Below are 24,445 nucleotides of genomic sequence, written 5' to 3' on the forward strand. Positions count from 1 at the left end.
TCGTCAGACATTTGCTAGAATGTGTTCGACTGTTCCATGATGGTGCAAAACATATGAGCTCGATAATATTTATCATCTGTCCCGGAGAAATCCCGATGAGTAAGAGATTAGAACAGACTTCTTTTATGAAGAAAGAAACACATGCAAGCTGCACAGCTGAGTGTACGCAGCAGCACGATCAGTCGACAGTCATATGAACAGACCGCATTGTCCTCTCGGACTTTCCCGCCAACTCTATACGCCGTGTTTTAACGAGACTCATTCATCACCCGAGTCAGCTCTGCACGGAGAGTGGCGTTCCAGCAATTAATATTTATTTGGGTGGGCGGGTTTTCCGGAACTCCGCACAGCCCGGATGCGTCGCCACCCAGCCCGGCCGTATCGTGCCGTATCGCGCTGGTCGTAAAGGCGTCGGTTGCGACACAGGCCGTGCCGGTGGTAATGAGATGGGCAGACACACCGGATAACACGCACGGCGGCGGTCGGCCGCCGCGCTGGTGCGTATCGATGGCGAAGTCCGTAGCCGCTGGGCTGTATATCATATTTTATGTTGTTTTATATTACCTATGTTGTTTATAAGAGAGAGAGAGAGAGAGAGAGAGAGAGAGAGAGAGAGAGAGAGAGAGAGAGAGAGAGAGAGAGAGAGAGAGAGAGAGAGAGAGAGAGAGAGAGAGAGCGCCTCCTTCCTTTGAATGGGCGCGGCTCGACGTCTACTCGACCAGAACCCAGCGCAACCGGACTGAAGTGCGACTGCAGCCTTGATTCACCCGAAATCCGGCAGCGGGTGGGCCCTCGACTTCCTCTCGGAGAGGCGCCGTGCGTGTCGTGCAATGTGGTGTGACGACACTGAATCACCCAGTGACGTCAACCACAACACGGCCGCTGATTGGTGTATAGTAGATAGCCGGCACTCTGCCGCGAAACGCCAACAATTGGTTCTGCGTAAGCGTTGCTCTAATCGGCGGATGTAAGTCAGTGCAAATTGCGAAATTCGGATGGGCTAGTGAATGAATGAATGGTGCTTTGCTTACTCATCGTTGTTTGGTAGTTAAGGCTCGCTAGAATTTACCGTGCATTAGCCGGACATTTTGTCTGGTTTAGGACGCACTTTGATGTTGAAACGCTGCAGATGGGTTGGTCGGCGCGCAGTTTGAAGTTGGTGGAAGCGTAGGCAGACACCGGAAGTTAACGACGTTGCCGCCGGGGTCCGGATGGGTCTGCTGGATCGCGTCCGGGTGATACATATCGCAGGCTTGACGAGGGGCGTGGGACCGTGACGGGCCTTATATAATTTACGCCCAATCCAATGTGTGGATTGCGTAAGAATTTTGTGTGCCTGTACTATTTTGTACGCCCATAGATAGATAGGGGAGAGTGCTGACTGCTGAGTGAGGTAAGACGAGTAAAGGGGCAATTTTAGCCACTCCATGTTTCTCAGCTCTTACGGCACTGATTGACTTGGCTGCCATCTGTCGTTCGCTTACGATGCTGCAGTCTTTCACGTGAGATGGTGATGTTCGCGGAAGGCAAGAGAGCTGCATAAAAAAAACATTTTTTAACCGATAAAAGTAGGCTTTTGATATTGCGATTGATGGCTGCTCACTCTATTTTCAGTGTCCGATATTGTTATCTCTTCTGATAACTGAGACATGTTCTGCCGAGATGGTTGTTAGGTAGGTATATGCGGTGCATGGTCATTTATCTTGGCGGGTGTCAATAATCGGAAATAGCCGCGGGTGGGGCAAGATGAGCCATTTTCACCTGGGGAAAGATGAGCCGGATAAGCCATTGTTGATCCCGCTGTACGAAAACCAAACTGAGCTGCGCTTATTTCTTCTTAATAAAAATTGTAGCAACTTGCTTCTTTTTGTTGATTACACAGATCGAATGATTTGCGGATTATCTGAAGGATAAAATGATTTGTTCCGTGATAAAAAAACTTGATGAGCTATTGGAAGGCTTAAAAACAAACACTTCTTAATGGAGGAAAGAAACATTGCCATAAGCATGTATGTCATAGTCAATAAAAGGGCTCACTTGTTGTCGCGCCCGCGGGAAAAGAAGAGGTTCGCTTTTCGATCCAGCTCTACTTTCCCAAGTTAGCCTGTAGCTTACGAAAAACAAAAGGCGGCTCAACCTTCCTCACCTTCCCCTGCAGCTATTACCTTTAGGTGCGCAGTAGCTTATAATTTCCATGCCATTATCTCCCACATGCAATTGACCGCTACTTTTCATCGCTGTCAATTTATCCTGCAATCTGTTTCGCGCAACCTCTTTTAATTTACCTATATTGGATTGGACATTTGGTCTGGTTTAGGACGCACTTACCTAAATGTTGTACACTGTAAAAAAAGTTTAGCACCATAGAGGTACTTTTCAATTGACTAATTTTCAGTACCCTAGCGGTGCTAAGCTAAGCATTTTATTCGTACTTAACTGAGATCTAGTTTAGTATCAAGGTGCTTATATAAGTACCCATATTTGTTTAGCACCCGTGTACTAAATGTAGTACCCTACACCTGCTAGACCAATTTTCAGTACCCTAGCGGTGCTAAACTTTAAAAGGTGCTAAGAATAGCATGCAGTTAGTACCTTCCGTACTCACATATGAACCGTTTTAGCGCTATTGTTACCCCACGACAAGTAGAATAATGCTAACGAAAGCATTGGGGCTGAAAGTAGAATATCTATACTAGTTAAAGCTGCTGCATGAAAAGTTCGCAAAAACTGCTTTCTTTAGCAGCACATACTTTCACTAGTTACTGCAAAAAGGACTAATCAATTACCAAAAAGGAAATTGTGTAAGGCGGAAAAGACGTGCAAAAAAGGTTATAACTAGATAAGTGATAACTACAAGTCTCAATGATTGTGTTTTGCATTCTGCAATATTCCCGTGTAAGTGCATCTTTCAAGCATCCAACACATTATAAAATTAAAAAATGACAATGGAACATTTATTAACACTTCATATCATCTGCATGAAAAACAAATGTAAATATATACACAAACAAACGCACGGGAAATAACGAAAGGTCGCTCATATACCTGCACACTCGCAGTGACCGACAATTAACGCGAGATCGACTGGGGGAGGCGGGGGGGGGGGGTCGTTGAACCGACGTTCCGTTCATGGCCATAAGTTCGACCTCATCCACGACCAGACGGCGTTTAGTGATAGACGGAACCGGAGACCCCGTGTTGTTGTCGTAGTTGTCCTCCATTGTAAGTGGTAGTCGACGGAAGAACTGACCAGGCCCCATGCCTGGAGCAAAAAAAAAAATTGGATCAGTTCCAAGATTTTTTTTTCTGTTGGGAGCTATTTTCGCAAACAACACAACTTTCCTTCAGACCAAGAAGCGCGATTTGCCAAAGTCGGAATATGAAGCACTTCAAACAATATAAGATAATGTCAAAAGATACAACGTGTCAGACTCACCAAAGTCGATCAACGTCGGTGTCGGTGGCATGTGTCGGTGGCAAATGCTCATGTACCACCCGGCCCCGGAGCACTTCACTTCACTTCACTGCACTGCTGCACTGCACTTCCCTCCACCTCACTGCCTCCCGGAGCAGGGGCACGCACTCCCATGCCACGAACGACGGATTCCACCGATAATAGCTGATTTAAGCTATCATTCCAGAGCTATCACTCGGTGGCATGTGCCCGGAGCACTTCACTTCACTTCATTTCACTTCATATACCGGAGCACGTGCACACACTCCCACCACGACCAACGGACTCCACTAAAATGGCGCAACACGTGGCCGGAAACAGCTGGCACGCGCATGCGCATATCGCTCTGCGACGTCAAAACGTGCTAAAGGGCTGGTGATAAGACTCCCAGAGATTTGTAAAGAAGGGCTTAGCTACTTTCTTTGGCGCCAATTTCAAATTTGTTTCCTCTGTAAGCATGTCCGGTTCTATTGTGATACTAACGTAAGCACCATATTCAGCATTACCAACTTCTAAAACACTTAAAATGGTTCTAATTAGAAATCCAGCTTGAAAGAGCACTCACTGATGGACTCGGTACTAGCAGAAGTAGACGTTAAGCTCAGTAGAAGAATAGGTGATCTAAACTTATAATATTTGATGGGAATGTTAGCTATCATTAGCACAGTATTAGCACCATGCTTCTTTGTAAATACGTCGTAGGGTTCTTTTGACGCTAAAAGGTGCTACGAATAGCAGCCGTTAGTACCCTAAATGCTAAACTTTTTTTACAGTGTACCTACATTTATTTAACTTGGAGGTCGGGAAAGGAAGTTTTTCATTGTGTGTACTTTGACGAGGTTACGACCTATGCATGCACATTTAGGTAGGTACATTCTAGGTTACCTACCTTCTTTTGCTCACTTGGTATTTGCTTGAAATTAAGTCTGCCCCCAGTTCCCTAAAAACGTAAAAATGTTTAAAACAAAGCTTTATTTTTAGTGCTAAAGAAAGCATGCTTGTATTGAAATGATACCTAATGAAGGCCAATATTATTCTTATTGATCTCTTGTTATCCCTTAGAATTTGTTCAGAACATTCCTCGCGTAAAAATCCAAGCTTTCTATCCCGAATTAAAGGAACTATTCCACCTTCTAAAATGTTGTTAAAACCAGTTAAATTGTGCCCGACTTTATAGATTGGATGACCAGGAACACGGTTCTGGCATTTATTTTTCATTAAACATCTTAGGCTTCCCATATTTCAAACACAAACTTTCAAATATGTGACGTCACAGCCCAAAATTACCTCCTTCCCCAGGCCACATTACTGTCATAAAGCTGATTCTTTTTACTCTGTAGGCACCACAACAAAGTTCAGAGCAAGTTTTAAGCGATTTTTCGACGAACAAACCCAATTAAATCAGAATGACTAAACGAGGTGACGTCACTTTAACGGTCGCTCCATGTTGAAGATAGGGCCTTGCGCAAGGCCCATTTTCAAATGAAGGGAACGAATTTCTTGAACACCAAGAGGCCGCGGGGGTTGCAACCTAGATAGATAGTGGTTTCTGAACCTCGCCGCAAACTTGGCTATCTCAACCCCCATGTTAAAGGTGGGGTTTAACCCTTTAACCAAAGTTGTCTGATTCTGCACAGATCGATACATCATCAGGAGACAGGGCCGATCGATTAGTATTTAGCCGATCGATATCCGATGGCGTTAGAGTGAATAAATGACACTTATACGTCCTCAAGATCGTTCTGCTTGCCACTAAATTCATGTAGCTCTACATATTGTGATGTATAGGATGCCACCTAAGATGAATTACTCTACACCAATACGTCGTCTGAAATATCTTACTCATAATAAGTACCAATAAAAATATTAGAATAACTCATTAGGCGCGGGAACCGGGGGTTTGGGCAGTGGGGGCAGCTTACCCCCCCCCCCCCCCCCAACTCTGGGGCAGACTTAATTTCACCCCACAACTTTAAGACGGAATATCGCACTTTTTTGCAATTGTTTTCTTTTTTTGTTGAAAAAGCCAAGGGATGAAAAATAAGTGGCCTAAAGCCGGTGAGAAAACTAGATTTCGGGATACCCTGGCTGATCTCTATTATGGTGTGCCCCCCCCCCCCCCTGCAGTCTGAAAGTACCTAACTAGTTCCCAACTTCCCGCGCCCCTGGAATGACTAAATGCTAATAATGGAGACCAAACACCCTAGCCAAACACCTACCTACGTTTTAATAACGCAACTTAAAGTTACCTTTTTAGAGTCAGAAAGGTGGGATGTGATATGACCCATAGGTAGGTACTTACTTGCCTATGTATATAGGGGAGAGTGGGGCAATGGCGGACGGTGGGTAATGCCGGCCACCCATCTCTAGTGAGTACTTTGTCCATCACTAATCAGCTGATGTTGTTTACATTTCACTTGAGCGCCATTCTAGCACGTGGTGCAAGTTTGTCACGGTAGCTCCATTATTTTCATTTTTATAGCGTTAAATGTGTTTTTCGTATCTGATTTTTAATTTTTGTTGCATCTATTTGCTGACTGTGAAATGTGTTAACGCATTTTCAGAAGTGCTGCTTTGCAATGACCTTCAATTAAGCCTTTCTTATGCGACTGCTGGATGTGAGGCGTTTGCGGCGCAATGCCTTTGACTGCTGCCTGCTTTCTTAAAATAAAGCTGACCTCGGGGTAATACCGGACACGTGTCCGGAATGACTCCACGCGGTTTTGTTTGCGACTTCTGTCGTTAAAGCTCAACGTTTCCGGTTGCTGTGTTTACGGCTGTGTTAGTTTGCTTGCTGTGTTTACGGTTGTGTTAGTTTGCTGCTCTGTTGGCGCCGCGCTGTTGTGTTGCAGCGAGTGCAGTGTTGTGTTGCAGTGCAGTGTACTGTTAACTGCTGAATACAGTTGTCGTTTCTTAATTCTCAATTAAATTTCCATCGAAAGAACGGTTTAAGGATGAATACCAGTGACGATATTTCGACTTTTGTGCTATTGCACTTAGTGGCCGGCATTACCCCTCGCTTTTTTGCACCTCCATTTTTCACCACATTTTCGCGTAGGCTCTGAATCTGTCATTAGTGATCTGAGATACTAAAACTGGGTGCTATCTGAAAGCGTATTCCTTTGGCTATAACCACAGTCAAAATCACCATAAAATAGCTTCAAATAGCTAAGCTATTGAGCAAAATGCTTATGGTGTCGCCATTGCCCCACTCTCCCCTACTGAATCCTTTATAACGAAGAGGAATGTGGTTTAGGAAATGGTTGATGTTGGCGGAAAACGGTTCGAGCGGTGTTTGTCAGGGGAGACATCGAGTTGTCAGGTGGTGACCAGCGCTGCTGGTAGGGAGACTTCCGCACCTGGGCACGCTGAGGTGTGGCCCGAGTCACGTGCAGAGGAAAGGCTACTTGCGAAAAGCCTTGGCGACTGTATGCTGAGATGAGAAGAAAACTGTGGCGCTTCCTGCCGCGGGATCTGTGACTTTGTTTACTGCCAAGTGTTTACGCTAAGCTAAGTGTTTACCATCTGCAATAATACGCAGAGGATGTCCGCTTAAACCGAAGGGCATCGTTTTAGGACAGCGATGACATTTCGATAGTAGACCAGAAATAACCAGCATACAAGGGTTTCGGAGGTCAATCAAGTCCTGATCGGAAACGATTCTTTTTCATTTCTTCGACAGTGAACACTGCAAACGTTTTGTAGGCCTCAAAGTACTATCAGGACTAGGAGTCCACGACTCTTCAAGACAATTAGCCGAATATCTTGACGTAATTATGGGCCTATTATTCGTGAAGTTCGAAGTTTGATTTACCTTCAACCAGTTCCAAAGTTCAATTTTTGCTGTAAAAATAATCTTTACAGAAAGACAAGCAGCATACTCTCATAAAACACGTTCTATGTAAACGGCTGCAGAGCGCTCTCTTTTTCGTCTTTTTCAGCGTATTTCCAGCGCCTATAACCGCAACATTCGTCAGCCCTGGTGTGACGCTGACCCCGCAGGTCCCGTGACCTGCTCTGCCCGCTGGGAGGGGGGGGGGCAAGGGGTGTTTGCTCTGAGTCAGCCCGGCGTCAGTCGAGTGTTCTGGATGGGGGTGGGGGCGGGGGCGGCATCGAGCCGAGTCGTGGTGCGCCGCTCCGCCGCGCCGGTCGGCAGTCAGACGCGAGCGGCGAGCGGGTTCGCACGTGAGCGACAGAGTTCTGCTGCAGAGAGCACTATATACAAAGTTCGAGAGAGACGAGACAGGCCGAGAGATGAAGATCGTGCTGTTGGTTGGCCTGGTGGTGTGCGGCGCCATCGCTGGTAAGGGTGATATCAGAGGGGAGGGGCGCTGGTTCGCCGGAGGTGACACCGGTCATGCGCCAGCAGGGATAGGAAGCCATATGTCGGGTGGGCCAAGTGCATTCACCAACGTATGAGGCCTTACCTTATAACATGCCTATGCGTTGTCTTGAACAGCGATTGCATTCATTCATATGCTTAGTTGTGAGCTTTTTAGATCAAAGTTACATTGATAAGTCCATGAGTTTAGGTATTTTGGAACGCAACAACACCTACGTGCTCTCTGAATGACTGGCCGTCGACGTGCAAGCTGCGAAGGATTTTTCTAGCGTGAGTGCCAGCGGCAGCGCCCAAGCTTGCTGTGCAGTGTACCTATACTGCGATCACTAAGGTCACGAACAGAGCTCGATTCGCTTTTATATGGAGGGAGTGGTGGTAGAACACCTCCTGTGGTTTCTGGCACACCAACACCTCTTGGTGCATATTTTCTGTACACGTGAAAATGTCAGACCCAGGGCGTTCAAGGCCAGGTCACCAAACTTAAAAACGTTTCATGTTCGTCAGTCGTCACATCCATCCTAATGAACTGGTCACCTTTAAACCATAACAGATTGCTACAGTGACAGGCTGTAGGTACTAAACGTTTGTCTAGATTTGTTCCATATCGCTGATTGAAGATCAGTCTACTTTTACTTACGACCTCTCCTTTATACCTAAGTCAATGGAAAAAAACTGAATTGCGCTTCTTTCGGACGAAAGTCACACTTAACACTCTTCAACACCAGTTACGAGGTAAACATGACACAACGAATCGGAAAATGGCACCCATGGGCCATGACCCTTTCGTATGCCCGAGGTCATCTCAGGTCACGAAAGGTCACCAACAGTTTTTTGACAGCAATTTTTGACAGAGACGTGCTATTCGTAGAGCGATGAAAACATCTAGGATGTATTCACCTCCACGATACGGATTGACTAATACGCAATTCAAATGTGTCCGGTCAGGTCATGACCTTAACTTGGGGTCAAATTTTTCAAGACAACCACTTAAGGCTAGTTAGTTCATTCGACGCTTTTCGACGAGAGAACCACGATGCCCATGAAGTCAATGTCGTGCACGGTTTGAGCCAAAAGTTATGTCAGAAAAATATTTTCCCTTATATGAAGCGTCCATTTTGCCCTTTCAAGGCTGACCCTTTGATCGCAGGTTAATTCTGAAATCACTCCACATTAAGGTATAAAACATTAAACGTTGAAAAACATTACTAAAGCATTAAACATTAAAAGATCTATCGAATGCGCTTTTCCAAAGAAATAAGTATACCTTTAATCATTAAAATTAGTCCTGCACAGTGCACATGCCCTAAACCTTTAGTGCTAACGAACCCTGACTTACCTGCTCTCTCTTAATTTTGAAAGAAGAACTGAACGGATGTTACTAAAAGATCAGTTTTATTGGCCATCGTGCCACACAACATTAAAATAAATAGGATGTCTTTTTGAAGCAGCCTCGCGCCGCTCTTTTTGAAGCAGCCTCGCGCCACTGCAGCTGAATTTGGCGCTGAGCAGCTGTTATATGGTCTGTACTTTGGTATATCAAGTCGTCGCTGTCCTCCTCAGTCTCCGCGCTCAGCTCTACATACAATCTCCTCACTAATGCCGTTTCACCGTCACACTCCCAACCTTTTGAATAGAACAGTTCCAGAACGTTCGCCATCCAGTTGATGCCTTGGATGTGATCTGCTTTTCGCATGCGTTACGGCATCGCGGCTAAATTAATGGTTTGTATTGCACCAATGATCGCCTATTGGTATCGCTTTGCAGTCTGCGGATGCGGTGTACGGATGCAGTCAACATGCAGTCTGTGGATGCAGAGTGCACCTTATCCAGTTGGACTGTATACGGGTTCCGGTTCTATCTGGCTTTCCTCGTTGACTGGACTCCTGATAGGTTTGCTGAAAACCACTAACGAGCTGGCGTGTGGTGACCTGTTTGTAAGTGGGTGCCTTGTTATCCGTGTTTTATGGGGCTCAATTGATCAGATCAGATTCATAACTAAGGACGAAAAACGAATGTCGTCGAAGCATTGAAACTTGTTTGTAGATTATAATTGTTGATCAGGCCCAGTGCCTTCGACTGAATCGACCTCACACCCATATCACTAATCATGGCTTAGACAAGCGGCCAATTTAAGCAGGCATGCTTGATGGCTTTTATAGCGTAAAAATTTCACCTTTTTGCCACCGAAACGCGGCAGGTGACAGAACAGGACCTCGACATCCCCTTTCCAGTCTTATCCTTGATATGTCCCTTTACCCTGTTCCGCCCTGCACCCTGCGCGCATTACCTACATATTTCCTCATATTTAAGATCATCCTTTATCCTGCTGTACCCTGCTGACCGTCCTGTATCCTGCGAACTGTCCTGCTGACTGCCCTGTATCCTCTGACTGTCCTGTATCCTGCTGACTGCCCTTTATCCTCTGACTGTCCTCTATCCTGCTCGCCGATGACTGCCCTGTATCCTCTGACTGCCCTATATCCTGCTGGCCGCTCTGTACCGTGCTGACCGTCCCACTGACTGTCCCGTACAGTGTACGGTGTGCCCTGCTGACTGTCCTGTACCCCACTGTCTGTCCCGTACAGTGTACGGTGTACCCCGCTGACTGTCGTGTACCTACCCTCTGACTGTCCTGTACCCCACCGACTGCCCCGTACAGTGTACGGTGTGCCCTGCTGACTGTCCTGTACCCCACTGACTGTCCCGTACATACAGTGTACTGTGTGCCCTGCTGACTGTCCTGTACCCCACTGACTGTCCCGTACAGTGTACGGTGTGCCCTGCTGACTGTCCTGTACCCCACCGACTGCCCCGTACAGTGTACGGTGTGCCCTGCTGACTGTCCTGTACCCCACTGACTGTCCCGTACAGTGTACGGTGTGCCCTGCTGACTGTCCTGTACCCCACTGACTGTCCCGTACAGTGTACGGTGTGCCCTGCTGACTGTCCTGTACCCCACTGACTGTCCCGTACAGTGTACGGTGTGCCCCGCTGACTGTCGTGTACCTACCCAGGCTACCCTCTGACTGTCCTGTACCCCACTGACTGTCCCGTACAGTGTACGGTGTACCCCGCTGACCATCACCCCGTCCTCCGCAGCGCCGGTACCTGACGATGACGAAGTGGACCTGGTCCCCCGACGGCGGGTCATCACCAGCAGTCGGGCCGGGCCCGGCTACGCCGGAGCCGCGGCCGGCGGCTTCGTCGACGCCAGCGACATTCTGCGCCAGATCTTCGGCTCAGGTGAGACATTCTATCTGTGGTTCCCCCTCTGTGGCCCCCCCCTCGATATCTGTGGCTCCCCCTGCCTGGCGACCTGTTGTGTTTCCCGTGTCACTTTTCGGAAATCATGCCTGCTGCATCCGGCTTAATATGGGTCACGTTTTGCATAACAGTTTTACAGTGTTTAAGTTGAGTAGTTGCTGTTATCCCTGGGGTACAGGGGACTAGCAATGGCCGTCTATTGTTGTCACCGTGAGCCGTCCATCCGATCAGATGGTCGACGGGCTTCATGTCGTGACCCTTGACCTGACCTGACCTCTCGCCTTCGGCAGGCTTCCCTCGCCTGCTGCCCAGGATTGACCCGAACTGTGACACGGGCCGGTTCCAGCTGAGTGACACTGTCTATGACATGGTGGAGCAGTGCCAGCGTTCGCGCTCCGCCGAGCAGGACCTCAAACAGGTGAATCAAGGGCCCTAATTAACTAGATGGGATAGTGGTGGTAGGCTCGATAGGTGGATTACCGAAACATTTTAAATTGAAAGGCTTTGAACATCATCGGCACATATTTACTTGATACTTGCCGGACCCGCGTTGTAGATTAAGTGCCGTTTTGATGGTGCGTCAATTTCGTGTAATTCGTTTATTCGTTTATGGTTTAACTGTGCCACTCACTGGTCATTATCCTGGTAACATAAAACAGCTTAGCGAAGCTCGACTACCCCTACGAAGTTACGACTTCATTTCTTCAGCGGGTCTTTTTTATTCAGAAAAGGTCTCACCCAAACCCAAGGGGTTGACAAAGATCTGTGATCGAATATACCCGAATTTTGCTAATTTTTCATTTTTATTCAGATTATATTGAGGATTCGGTCGATCAAATATGCTCATAATCATCATGATGATATTCCTCACAACGCTTAACTCTCTTAAATGTACACCCCGTTCTATTTAGAACGTTAATTCCTCGTCGTTGAGCATTCCAGTCCTGGAAATGGTACCTGCATTACGTTTCAGAGCGAATGTGACAGTCTCTAGCGACGTCTGACTCGGGTTTTCTGCTGTTCTCCAGTGTATCCTGGATGCTCTTCCGGATGACGCCGGTGAGCTGGAGGAGTTCCTGGACCGAGACGAGGTGAGAATCGATGGGAAAGACGGAGAGATACAGAGAGAGGATATGGAGAGAAAGAGAGAGAGAGAGAGAGAGAGAGAGAGAGAGAGAGAGAGAGAGAGAGAGAGAGAGAGAGAGAGAGAGAGAGAGAAAGAGTGAGTGAGTGAGTGAGTGAGTGAGTGAGATAGAGAGAGAGAGAGAGAGAGAGAGAGAGAGAGAGAGAGAGAGAGAGAGAGAGAGAGAGAGAGAGAGAGAGAGAGAGAGAGAGAGGCCGGATGGGTGACTGGGTGAAGTCGCGGGGAGATCGCCATCATGTTTGTCCCATATAACGCAATGCGTCGCACGTACGACAGCTCGACTTTGCACAGCCGGGGATACTCCCTACAGAGGGGACGGCACCGACAGTGCACATGTTTTGTGTATACCAACACAGTTACTCGCGTCACAGCTGTACTCTGCCCTCCGGGTGGTGGCCTCTCAGCCGTGACGGTAGTGACGTCAGAACATTTGTGACGTCACAGGGTGTCACGGGGCGGTGCTCACGGTAATGGTGCGCTAACCGGCGTCGCCAGCTGCCGCTCTAGGGTAAATAGACGCCAATCTGCAGGATTACAATCAGGTACCGATGTTACCTGTTGTTCGGACATGCCGTGTCAATGGAGGATTGCATGTCGACGTAAATTGGACGTGAACGTGACCAAATTTGAGTGACTCATGATATATGAATCGCCCAATGAAGTTAACGACAACGAAGCGAATATTTATTAGGTACGAGTTAGGTACCTACTATGAGATATCTTTGGAGTGGTCATCGATCAATCGTCGGAGCGAAGCATCACAAATTGCATACCTACTTACATATAAAAACGTGTATTTTTTCATACCTAAAAGGAACAAATTGCTCGGTCCCGAACGAACTGGCTTTATCAGGATTGTCCTGATGAGTCATTTCCCCTCTTTTGTAGAATGTAACCCAATCAAATTAAATATCCACCTTGTCCAGACCGGTGTTAAAGGGACCCTCCCACCTTAACATTAGATTTGAGTTGAGATAGCCAAAATGGGGCCCCTGGCTCACAATTACCGGTTTCGGCACTCACAACATCGAGAAATGCCTTAAATCGGAAATATTGAATTTCACAATTGCAGCATTTTGATTCAGAGGGGCTAATACATAGGAATACCCCTCTGAATGTGTGACGTCAGCGCAGATATCTAACGATTTTTTTAATGTTTGACTAAAACGTTTTGTAGCACGCGGTGGTATATGCTGCTTTGCGCGCAACAAGTGCCGCACTTTGAGCTGCCAACATGGGCGGCGCCACCGGGGGGGACGGGGGGGACAGGTCCCCCGCTATCGAAAGTTAGGGGGGTACAGTACCCCCCTATCGGCGAGGCCCGTTCAATAGTTGATAACAATGCATTATGGAGCTATCCGTCGCATTTAATGCATCGTTGGTTAATCAAGGCAGGTTCTGAATGAAGATTGCTGTTGGGATGCATCGCAGGGGGTCCTGGCCATCTGCAAAAGGTGTGGAGCTGTGATGCCTGTAGTTATAAGGTGATCGGCAGGGCCTCGGGGATCGTGCCCCGTTTTTGGGGCGCCAGGCAGGGTTATTACCTACTTATTACCTCCCCACCCCACTGCCAGACCCCATTGCCGATAAAACCAAGTTCACTGAAATTCCATAGATTTCCGTTACTATATGAAAATTTTCCATTCCTAATTAGTCAAATTCAAGCATGGCAGTTCTACCACAGGAACCATTTGAAATCTATGCCATTTAACCCCAGCACTTGTGGGGAGAAGTGTTCGGATAGATCACAGGCAGGACCAAAAAAGCACGCAGTAGCCCAAGACCTTATAATTGGATATAGCATCGGCTCCCTCTCGTCAAGGGGTTCGATAGCACTCGTTTTTTTTTTTCTGCAAAACTAAGTTCGGTCGGCGGCCGAACGGCTGGGGGTCTAATCGAGCCCCCATCCCTCCTTTTCTTACGTCAGCGGCTGTGAAAATGCCATTACCAGCTGTTGAAACATGGCAGTTACTTTTGCATGAATGCACGAAAGGGTTTTAGGTCCGTGATACGTGAAAGGTTCTACATGAAAATTGAGATACACCAGCTTATCAAATTGTGCTCACTGTGGTGCGCTCGATTTTACCTTGACTAGTCTTTGAATTCTGGGGTGAAACAGACCAGTCAAGAAACCTGTTCCATAAGAAGAGCCACTAATGCTAAAGAGATGTGGGATGAGGTTTCCAGAGACCTTCATTACCTCCCAAAGGAGGTGCCCCGCCATTTGCCAATCCCTGCTGTAGTTGTTACGATTGGAGGGTGAATATGAGAACGATGCAGGTCGTGCCAGCTCGATCATGACGAACACAATGGTGCCAACATCACAGCTCTACTGCCATTTTTGACGAAGTTAATCAACAAGGACCGGAATCCTACCCTGGGGCATTTCACCTGCAGAGGTCGCCGGACCTGAGACCCTTTCACTCAATTTTTTCAACGGTGCATGCGCTCGTTTTTCCCGCGAAGCTCTTGGCAAGTAAAATCCATCAGAAAGTGTGATCAAATAACGGCTGGTGACCTTCCATGACCTAGCATGGCCTTTTGAGTGACCACCGATGACATGACCACTGACGGCTAGCCATTAGCTGCACCCTGCCCGTTGCATATGGATCAGGTGGTGATGTCATGATTCTGAAATTATATTGCAGTTTTGGCGCACTTGTCAGAGCAGAAGACATTCCCACTTTTCCTCCATGACTATATGATGGTGAAGCCCTGAAGCTGACCAGACGTAAGATCGAAAATTTGAAAGTACGAAACGTAAGAATAGCTGGCACTGCTACTCATACCTAAGCAATTCGCAGCTTGTAGGAAACCAGCTTTGAGTTGGCAAGACTGCAAATTTTGATTTAGAGGCAAGGATGCTTGAAAAGGTGATCGATCTTAGGTGTCCTAGGATAAGTTTGGAAGCGGGATGCACCATTCGATGTGTTTTGGGCCTTGCCAAGTTTCGCGGCGTTACGTGCCTCGTTTTTTTTTTGCATACACGATCAGTAGGTATCTACTTTTGAGATTTTCGATTTTCGGTCCCCGTCCCCCCCTATCGAAAACCCGTGGCGCCGCCCCTGGCTGCCAAACTATTGCTTCCAAATAAAGTCGCTAGGAACAGCGAAGATCCCAAAAAGTAAGCAAAAGTAAAAGTCTAATATCTTGAAAACGGGTGAATATTTTTCGGTGAAATTTGGTAGATATTTGTTTTCGCTCTTTCTGAACCGAGCGACATCACTTTCATGCCAATTCATAAACTTTTTTGAAGGTGGGAGGGTCCCTTTAAATAGAAAGCTCTGCTGGCTGTGATGCCACTGCTGATTGTCATACGGACACGACACGACCCCTCGTGACCTCTGTTACCGCCACGCCCTCCCCGCCCGAAACCAGTCGTGAAAACAATGCCGCCCGGCGCATATCCGGTGTGTCACCCCGGCCGGTCACGACCCGGAATAATTACCAGTCGCCCTGTTGACTGTGTTTGGCTCGTCAATTTATTCCGGTTTTTAGCCCTTCCGAGTCGCTTAGACCTGCAATAAATGCCTGATGTTGCCGATGAAAATGTGTGAACAATTATTTTAGAAACGTTTTTGATTTTCCATCATCAATAGAATCTGACATTGCACGTCTCTCCTTATTACTGATGTCCAGACGATGAAGACACGGGTTAGAAAATTTACGGTGGAAAGTAATTACCTAAAGGTACAAAAGGTACAAAAGGCAGTAACATAGTCAGCGAGGTAAGGTATCTAAAACGCCGTATAATTTCTTGACTTGCACGTCACCTATTTATTTGGTTGTTGTGCCCTAACCAAAGCACGGTGTTTGTTCTCTTTGGCCAGTTTTGGGTACACAGTTTGGTGATGAATTAAGGAAAATAGTGCAACAAAGTGGGCACATGGTATGACCAACATTCTCTTTTGAGTCACGCCACTTACAATAGCATATCGCGGCTCGGTATGTTCGCCACATGGACGCCTCCTGAATAGAGGTGACGATGCCTGGTTTGACCCGTGGGACCTATGGAGTGTGGAGTGTGGACAATGCCCCCCTCCCCCCCCCCCCACCACTGCACCACCACCGGGGCAGGGAGGGAGCGAACTGGAAACCCTGTCGGCCAGTCGTTTTAACTGGGCCTTTTTGTGTTCCAGTTCACCATTGCCGGTATCAGCTCATCTTTCTCAATCGCCATTATCGACAGTCAGGTGAGTCGAATTAGGAACTGGCTGTTCTTACAGACTTTCGCGCCTGATAACTTTGACGGGATGACTTGGGGCTGAGGACGAGTTGTCTTACGGCTTAAAACTGAAAGCAGGGCATGAATGACAGATGATCAGATAAAGTGAAGAAGCACCAAGCTAACTGATAGTTAGGACTGCTAACGTTAAAGGGACCCTCCCATCTTCAAAAAAGTTAAGGAATAGGCATAAAAGTGGTGTATCATGGTTAAAAAAGAACAAAAATGAATATCTACCAAATTTTACCAAAAAATATTCACCGGTTTTTGAAATATTAGACTTTTACTTTTGTTTACTTTTGGAGCCTACACTGTTCCTATGACGTCATTTGGAAGCAATAATTTGGTAGCTTAAAAGTGGGGCAGATGTTGCGCGCAAAGCAGCATATACCACCACAGTAGTATACAAAGGATTTAGTATACATTCAGAGGGGGCATTAAAATGCATTAGCCGTCCCTCTGAATCCAAGTGCTGCAACTTTGAAGCTAAATATTTTCGAGTTCAGGCATTTATCAACGTTGCGAGTGTCAAAACTGGTGATTTTAAGCCAGGGACCCCAGTTTGGCTAACTCAACTCAAATCTAACGTTAAGGTGGGATGGTCACTTTAACCCGCGCCCCACTGGGGGGGGGGGCTATTTATAGCCCCCCCCCCCTCCCGTTTTTCTGCAATAACTTCCAAACCGCTTGACAGATCGACGCCAAACTTTCAGTACCTTCGGCTGCATCAATTTGACACCTTGTGTCAAAATTTGAACTTCGTAGCTACCATAGGTCGGCCGTAAATGACGTCAGAGTGACGTCATGTTCGTCCGATTTCGACGCAAAACATTGAACCACGGCAATCGCTCCCAAGAGCTCAGTTTTTAAGCTAGATCAGATTTCTTTGCATGAAAGGACTCAGAATTGACCGCGCTATCAAACTGCTATCTCGGATTTTCAAAATTTTAAAATTTTTGAAAATTTTGTGTAATAATATTCAAAATTTATATTTTATTTTTTTTTTTTTCAAAAAGTTTTTGACTTTTCGAAAAAAAAAAACGGAATATATGTGACAGAACGCATGATTATGACTAACTCTAGCAAGTTTTAGCTATATATCTTCAAAAATGGCCAAGTTATACGCATTATTGCAAAAAAATTCACAATTATTAATTTTTCAAATCAATTTTTCAGTACGTATTTGACATCGTACACCAATATAAATGGCACCATCGTGTTCCTGAGCTCAAACTGCATCCAATAGACACCTTTTTTGTTGAAAAATTTTAACTTCAAAATTTGACCTTTTTTGACCTGAAAGTGACCTGACCTAAGCTAAATTCGACTCAAAATGACCTCGAGTGACACAGACGACATCAAATTCGAAATCTATGGCCTAAATGGACCATAAAACATGTGACACGTGACCGACGCATGATATAATATTTCCGTGACCTGTGATGACCTGACCCTGACCTGAAAATCAAAGTACAAGTTTGGTACCCTTAAGGTATCTAGAGCATCTGTTCACGAGTGTGGAAACAAAAAATGAGCCTGATCTGACTTGTAAGACGGCGGCCAGAGCCCAAAATGTGAACAAGCCAAGATGCTAATAATTTTTACTTTGACCTGACCTTTGACGTCATCGGTGACCTCGAGGTCAATGAAATTAGGTTTCGCTCGACAGTTTTTCCGGGGCTATCAGCCGCCGACATCTGACTTGTAAGACGGCGGCCAGAGCCCAAAATGTGAACAAGCCAAGATGCTAATAATTTTTACTTTGACCTGACCTTTGACGTCATCGGTGACCTCGAGGTCAATGAAATTAGGTTTCGCTCGACAGTTTTTCCGGGGCTATCAGCCGCCGTTTGAATTTTGACGATCGGCCCAGTAGTTTCGGAGTTAGGAGGGGGGCTATGAAGTATGAATAGCCCCCCCCCCCAATAGGGCGTGTTATACACAGACCCCAGTGGGGCGCGGGTTAAAGCTTGAAAACCGTTGTATCCGTCTCCCTACCCTGACTACCTTTAAAACCCTCTCTTAGGCCGTCTTTTATCAGCTCACTCCGAGCCTCCCTGATCGCCCTGCGCAGCCCCGCGCTGTCCCCTGGCTCACCTGACGGCGTGTTGATCGCTCTGCGCAGCCCCGCGCTGTCCCCTGGCTCGCCTGACGGTGTGTTTGTGTTGGGTAGATTGCCTCTATACCCTCCCTGCACGCGCTGCGGACGTGCTCCACCGCTGTCGCTCACAGCCACACGCCATGTTTTGCTCCTGCTCGGCTGTATGTCGCGACTTGTGTCAATAGTCGACATGCGACGATGTTTTTTTCGGGCTCGTTCTGTCATATCTGTTTACTAATTAAATGACGCTATCGTGAGCTTCTGTCGGTCCCGAGCCGCACTGTGACTGCGCTGGGACAGAAGCAGGTCACAGTGGTTACAGTGGTCTGCAGGTCAGAGGTCACAGCGGTGCTGACCCTTGCCCGTCTGACGCCGACAGATGACACAGAAGCGGGTAGTGACCTTCCGTCTCTGCCCTCCGAGCGACGAGACAAACACTGTCGAGGAGGAGCCGGTGCCAGAGCAGCAGCGACCGGCCCTGGGGCCGTTCTACCGGCCCTACCGACCGGCACTGCCCTCCTTCAGCGACTCCATGTTCGGTGAGTGGAGACAATCCCCGGTAGGCGGTAGGTACATACAGTCCTCGGTGACCAGTTGTGCTCAGTCGCAGTCCACGGTGACTGGTTCTGCACAGTCAGTCCTCGGCTATCCGGAGTGGGACTGACCCATAACCGCTCTGTGGCTGTCTCTCAAAAGTCAGAACGAATAATAGAATGAGACGTGACAAAAAAATGTTGTAGGTATAGAAACATAATCAACGCAGCAATGAAAGAGCTTACTGAAGCGGACTGAACTATAACTGACATCAGCTACCTTGTGCTGAAACGGTACACGATACGTTTTTACAGCGTATTTCCGAAGTTCTCTTTATTTTCCGCAGGGATATCGGTCGCGTATTGTCATTGTTCGTATCAGAACATGCGACGTGAGCTGTCAGCCTGATAATGCGGGCTGCGACCTTTGTGACCCTCGTTGTTTTGTCAGATAGCTGCCTTTTCGAGGTCGGTCAAATGACTCAAATCACACTGACGTAGCCTTCACATGTGTCCCACGTAGTAGTCATACCTGCGCCACGTGCACGTCGCACGTGCCAAGGTTCTATGACGTGCAGAGTCGACAGTCAAGGGCTTGTCCTGAGGGCGGTCGACTGTCCGCGAACTATTCGTAAATTGACGCGGAAACATAACCAGCATTCAGTGCATATGTTGGGCGTGGCCCAACTGTCATATAATGTCGCCGTTGGAGACGATGTTTTTCGTATACAATACGGCCGAGATCAGGTGTTTTCGTATACCGTGCGGCGGGGACAGGATGTTTTGTCACACCCTCCGTGCGTCGAGAGCGGGTTGACATTGGTGGCCTTCGAGCCCTACGTAGTTGTTACTCACGAGCGTTTTTGGTGGATCTTAGAATATCGCACGGAAGATATTAATTCGATCGATGTAAAGGAAAAGTGAATCGATATCGATCGCTGAGGTCGTGGCGTCAAGTAACCAATCGACCAACCTTCTGATGTTTCCGTGGAGTCAACGCATTTTTATCACATACTGTCAGACTGCCTGATGAATCGCAGCCGACACCTTGTTTGCCTACTGGTCCTATTTCCGCTGTGTATTCTCCGTATCGGTCCGTGTAGGTCGCCTCCGACGCGGACGGTTACCGTGCGGCAGGAAGGTGCCGTTCACCCCAGTCCGGATGTCAGCCGATATCAGTCCAACACGGACGCGACAATGGAACTGAGGACGGGGGGAGGGGGGCTCCGTGCCGAATCGGGCCTCAATCGGCGGGTGCTTCAACAGTGACGCTATTCCTCCGGATCGGTATCAACCATCAGCTGTGTCGGCCCACCTGAAGGTCACAAAGGGGTCGGCAGTCACGCCTTTGACACGCTCGTCGGTGACATGACCTCGGGGTGGGCCGTCTGACCCCGCGGGTCATGCCATCGTGTCGGGGGGGGGGGGGGCTGAGTTCAGTGTGCCATGCACGGTGCGGTACGGTGCGGAATAGAGCACTATAGGTACTGATACGGAGCCGTACGTTTTAGGATATTCGGATATTGTGTGTAGGACTTGAAAGCAACTCCATCACGTAGGTATAGGTATGACGCGACACGGTTAGGATGCCTACTATGCTGCAAGATATGTGTGTAACATATATACCTTTAGTTAAGGGTCTGGCCTGTTTATCTTGAATGGAAGTTGGATGTTGAAGTGCTTACTCACATGCCCCATGTTCGTACCCGGTACCGTTCTACTTACCATCGTTATTTATAAATATTCGCTCGTTCCGACTAGGTAATGTCGTACGGTAGTACTTCGCTCACGCAACATGTGTGAGCGATGTCCATCCGGGAAACCTTCCTTGAATATGCACGGAACATATCCATCACTTGTCGTCACGATATCCGTCCCCAACCTTGTCCATGCTGTATCACAGACTGTCCACCTGCCGTTCGTTGATTCTGTTCAACCGCAGCGCTGGTACTGACGATTCAGTCTACACATTGAGTCACGAATTGTCAGTGCCGTTTGACCCTGTGCCGGTTTCCTTATCATTCGTCCGGTCCGTTATGTGCTGTCTGAATGGGCCATCGTTTGGCCAACCGCGGTGACGCTAAGCCTATAACACTGACATGACACGTGAAAATTGGGCTATATTTGTCGTACGTTTGTGTATGAGAATATTATTGTGCTTTTTTCGGACTAATGCCGCGTCCGGCCGTGGCTGTGGAGTTAATACTGCTGTCTTAGTGTCTTGGCTCTAACACTGTTTTTTTTTCGCCCTCGTTTGCAGACATGCGGCCCACGTTCCAGATGCCCACGTTCACGCAGCCGAGGCCATTCTTCGACTTCAGCTCGTTCAAGCCGCTCTTCGATATGAAGCCCAGCGACATGTTCCCGTCTTTCCCCAACTTCGGCTTCGATGCCAACTTCCCCACAGCGGGTACGAGCTTGTGGTATAGACATTACACATTGCGAAAGATTGGATACGAGTTTTCGAAAAATGCATCAATGAATGGGAAGAAGGCATATCAATTGTTGTGGATGGGTGTTTTTTTTATGTCATACGAAACAGAATTTAAAGCGACAATGGCAAACGAGGAACGTATCGCAACACTGAGGGTGTAACTTTCGATGGGCTGCTCGACTGTTCTCAATTGTTTTGACTCTATTAGCAGAAGTACCTATTATATTACCATCGCCTAGTACCTACTATCTAACGTCCCTGACATGTTCCTGACCTTCCGACCTCTCTTGTCTCAGGCTATGACCCGGAGACCTGCGTGAAGCAGACCTTCCAGCTGCCCAAGGAGCAGTTCGACAGGGCTAAGAGCTGCCAGTTTGGCACCGAATCCTTTGAGGAGGTGAGACGTTCAGCGTGGTCAGCCGATGTGTTAAATCGTTCGACACAGCTTCTGACTGAATGGCGCTGTAGCTAGACTGAGCGCTCTGCGCGCCACCTGGAAATGGTCAGGAAATTTAATGACTGTGGCGCTAGCATCTCTGCCAGAGCCGTGGCCGTTATCGAAGGCGCCAACCATCGTGTGGTGTGGCTGCCACTGCAGCTCTGTTTCTCTCGATGACCTGTCTGATCCCGAATTGTCTTCTGTCTATTCTCCTCCCCCCCCCCTACTGTCTGGCTCACGCCAATGACATGTCTGTTGGCTTCTCTTACTGTCTGCTCATGCTGTCTATTTCTCTGTCTACTGTCTGGTTCCGTTTGCCGACTTGGCTAACCTTCTCGCTACCCTTTCCTTCAGTGCCTGAACGAGCAGCTGGGCGACTCTGAGGAGGCCAAGGAGCTGCTGGAGTTTGTCGGCGCTGACGGCATGATGGTGGTGGACCGACGCTTCTTCTCCTCTGTCTCCAGCGTCAACGGCGTGGTAAGTCACGGAGTCACAGGAAACCAGCACGGGAGACGAAAGAGATCGAGGAATGCCTGCTAAATACACGGTACACCGGTAAAGGTCGTGTCGAAGCTACAGGGCCACACCCGAGTGACCGTGGTAGGGACTGAATAAGTGAATATTCAAGGTGATATGCGCTCCTCGTTAAAAGTTAAATCTTATGTGGCAAAAATCTTCAGTTCACTCTTCATTTGGGATGATTTTATCGGTCACACGATAAAAGCATCTCAGCTGTAAAAAGTCCTTTCTGCAGTGGCTCACTCCACGCAAAGACACAGCTGATGTGAGCTGTGACATGCTCTGGCCTAACTGATCAAGTTTGTCATGCCTTTCGCAGGTGACCCGTAAGAACAAGATCCAGATGACCCACTGTAAGGAGGTCGAGATCGAGGAGGAGGAGCCGGCCGCGGGAGAGGCGGGGCAGCAGACCCCGGTGGTGGAGCAGGCCCCGACGCAGGGCGAGAAGACCACTCCGGAGGAGACGCCCATCGAGACCACCAACCAGCAGGAGGCCTACCTCGGTCAGTGGTTGTGATCTAGAATACTCGTATGTTTAGTGACCACAGGACTATAGTCATGTGGTCGATGTAACATAGTGGCAAAGTTTGTGCACGTGTTAGCGGTGAGCTAATTTCTTTTTTTTTAGATTGACGGCACTTCTCAGCGAGATGTTTTTTTTTTGTAAGCCGGCTCAATCCCTTACCGATCTATGTCAACTAATGGTTGATCTGAGCATTCATGACACTCATTGAGTTCTGCGAGACTGATTGCTGACCGATGTCTCTGTTCCCCAGGTGAGGACTTTGAGCCGTAGTGGCCCTCCCATCGTGCTGAAGACCAGCTGAGAGAGGTCATCCGGATCAGCCGAGCTGGACGACCCACATCATTCTGCACAGTGTGCGTTATTTAGCCACAGGCGCTTCTGTTTGCACTTATGGTTCAATCACAAGCAGCGTTGTGATGCTTTACGATTTGTCAGATGTCAATTTATCAGTTACGACTTCAAGAACTGCGTGTAGGCGACCGTGAGGTCGCCAGGTCCTGCTTTAAACAGTGAGGCTGCTCCAGTAATTTGGGAGCTGAGCTCTGTGTTGGGTGATGTCTTGGGGCTGTTGACTACAGCTTTTTGCTGGCCGTCACCGCATTCGAGGCGCCTTAGCAGAGGAAGGGCGGCGCTATCGACACCGGACAGACTGCAGGGGGCGCTGTGGGTCGGTCCGTCGACCAGTGACGAACGCTGGTGTCGCCGCCGGCCCCGGGGAGCGGCGTTACGGTCCCCTCGGCCACTGCAGTGAGGCTCACTGCCCACTGCCCAGGTCGGCCGGTGGTGGCTGCAGCGCCGCTCTCGAGCTGTGGACGGGACAGGCCCTCCGGGCGGCGGTCTCACTCGGCCAGTGAAGTAGTGTTGAGGGCACGCAGTGTCGCGTATAGTCGACCCAGCTGGCTGGCAGAAAGGCATGCTGAGCGTTTGCCGATAAGGCTATGTGGTCGACTGGTGTTTGATCGTGTAAAATACACATTTCCTACTATCTGTCCGCTCACATTCTTTTCTCTGGTGTCTGATTAACTCAGCTTCTCAAAAAGGGAAATACGAACCCCTGTATTTGAGAATGATTAACCGAAATATTTCCTTACTAATCGGTAATCACAACGCCACGAGGCATGGAGCCACCTTAGTATTCAATTAATCATGACGTATTCCATAGGCGGCGGAAAGGGGAGGGTGCACCGGGGCACCGTGCCCCCGTTGATTTTGGCATTTTAACATTAGTCCTATGGGCGTTGCATGGAAAGAATGGGGCCAAAAAAAGTCGGCAGTGCCCCCCCCCCTTAACCCGCGAGTTGCTGGGGGGCGTTAAACGCCCCCACTTTTTTCGCCGGGCCATAGCATAAAAACGGCGCGCCGCAGGCGCGCCAAATTTTGGGTACCTGTAGGGAATTGATTGAAGTTTATTGTGACAAAGTTTCAAAACAATCGGTTGGAAAATTTTTGAGATATCGAGGTTTT

The 24,445-nt window shown here is 48.1% G+C and overlaps 1 protein-coding gene across 1 annotated transcript; it reads left to right on the forward strand.

Moving 5' to 3' along the window:
* Positions 1–7,578: 7,578 nt before the first annotated feature.
* Positions 7,579–23,973, forward strand: LOC122370364. Its single transcript, XM_043345900.1, has 11 exons — positions 7,579–7,757; positions 10,896–11,039; positions 11,351–11,478; positions 12,089–12,151; positions 16,344–16,397; positions 18,910–19,069; positions 21,324–21,473; positions 21,794–21,894; positions 22,291–22,413; positions 22,775–22,958; positions 23,232–23,973. The coding sequence occupies exons 1-11, from the start codon at positions 7,709–7,711 to the stop codon at positions 23,249–23,251; spliced, it is 1,176 nt and encodes a 391-aa protein (XP_043201835.1). The 5' UTR covers positions 7,579–7,708; the 3' UTR covers positions 23,252–23,973.
* The last annotated feature ends 472 nt before the right edge of the window (positions 23,974–24,445 follow it).

Source organism: Amphibalanus amphitrite, unplaced genomic scaffold (genome assembly GCF_019059575.1).
Source record: "Amphibalanus amphitrite isolate SeventyFive unplaced genomic scaffold, NRLGWU_Aamphi_draft 001126F_arrow, whole genome shotgun sequence".
Taxonomy (NCBI): domain Eukaryota; kingdom Metazoa; phylum Arthropoda; class Thecostraca; order Balanomorpha; family Balanidae; genus Amphibalanus; species Amphibalanus amphitrite.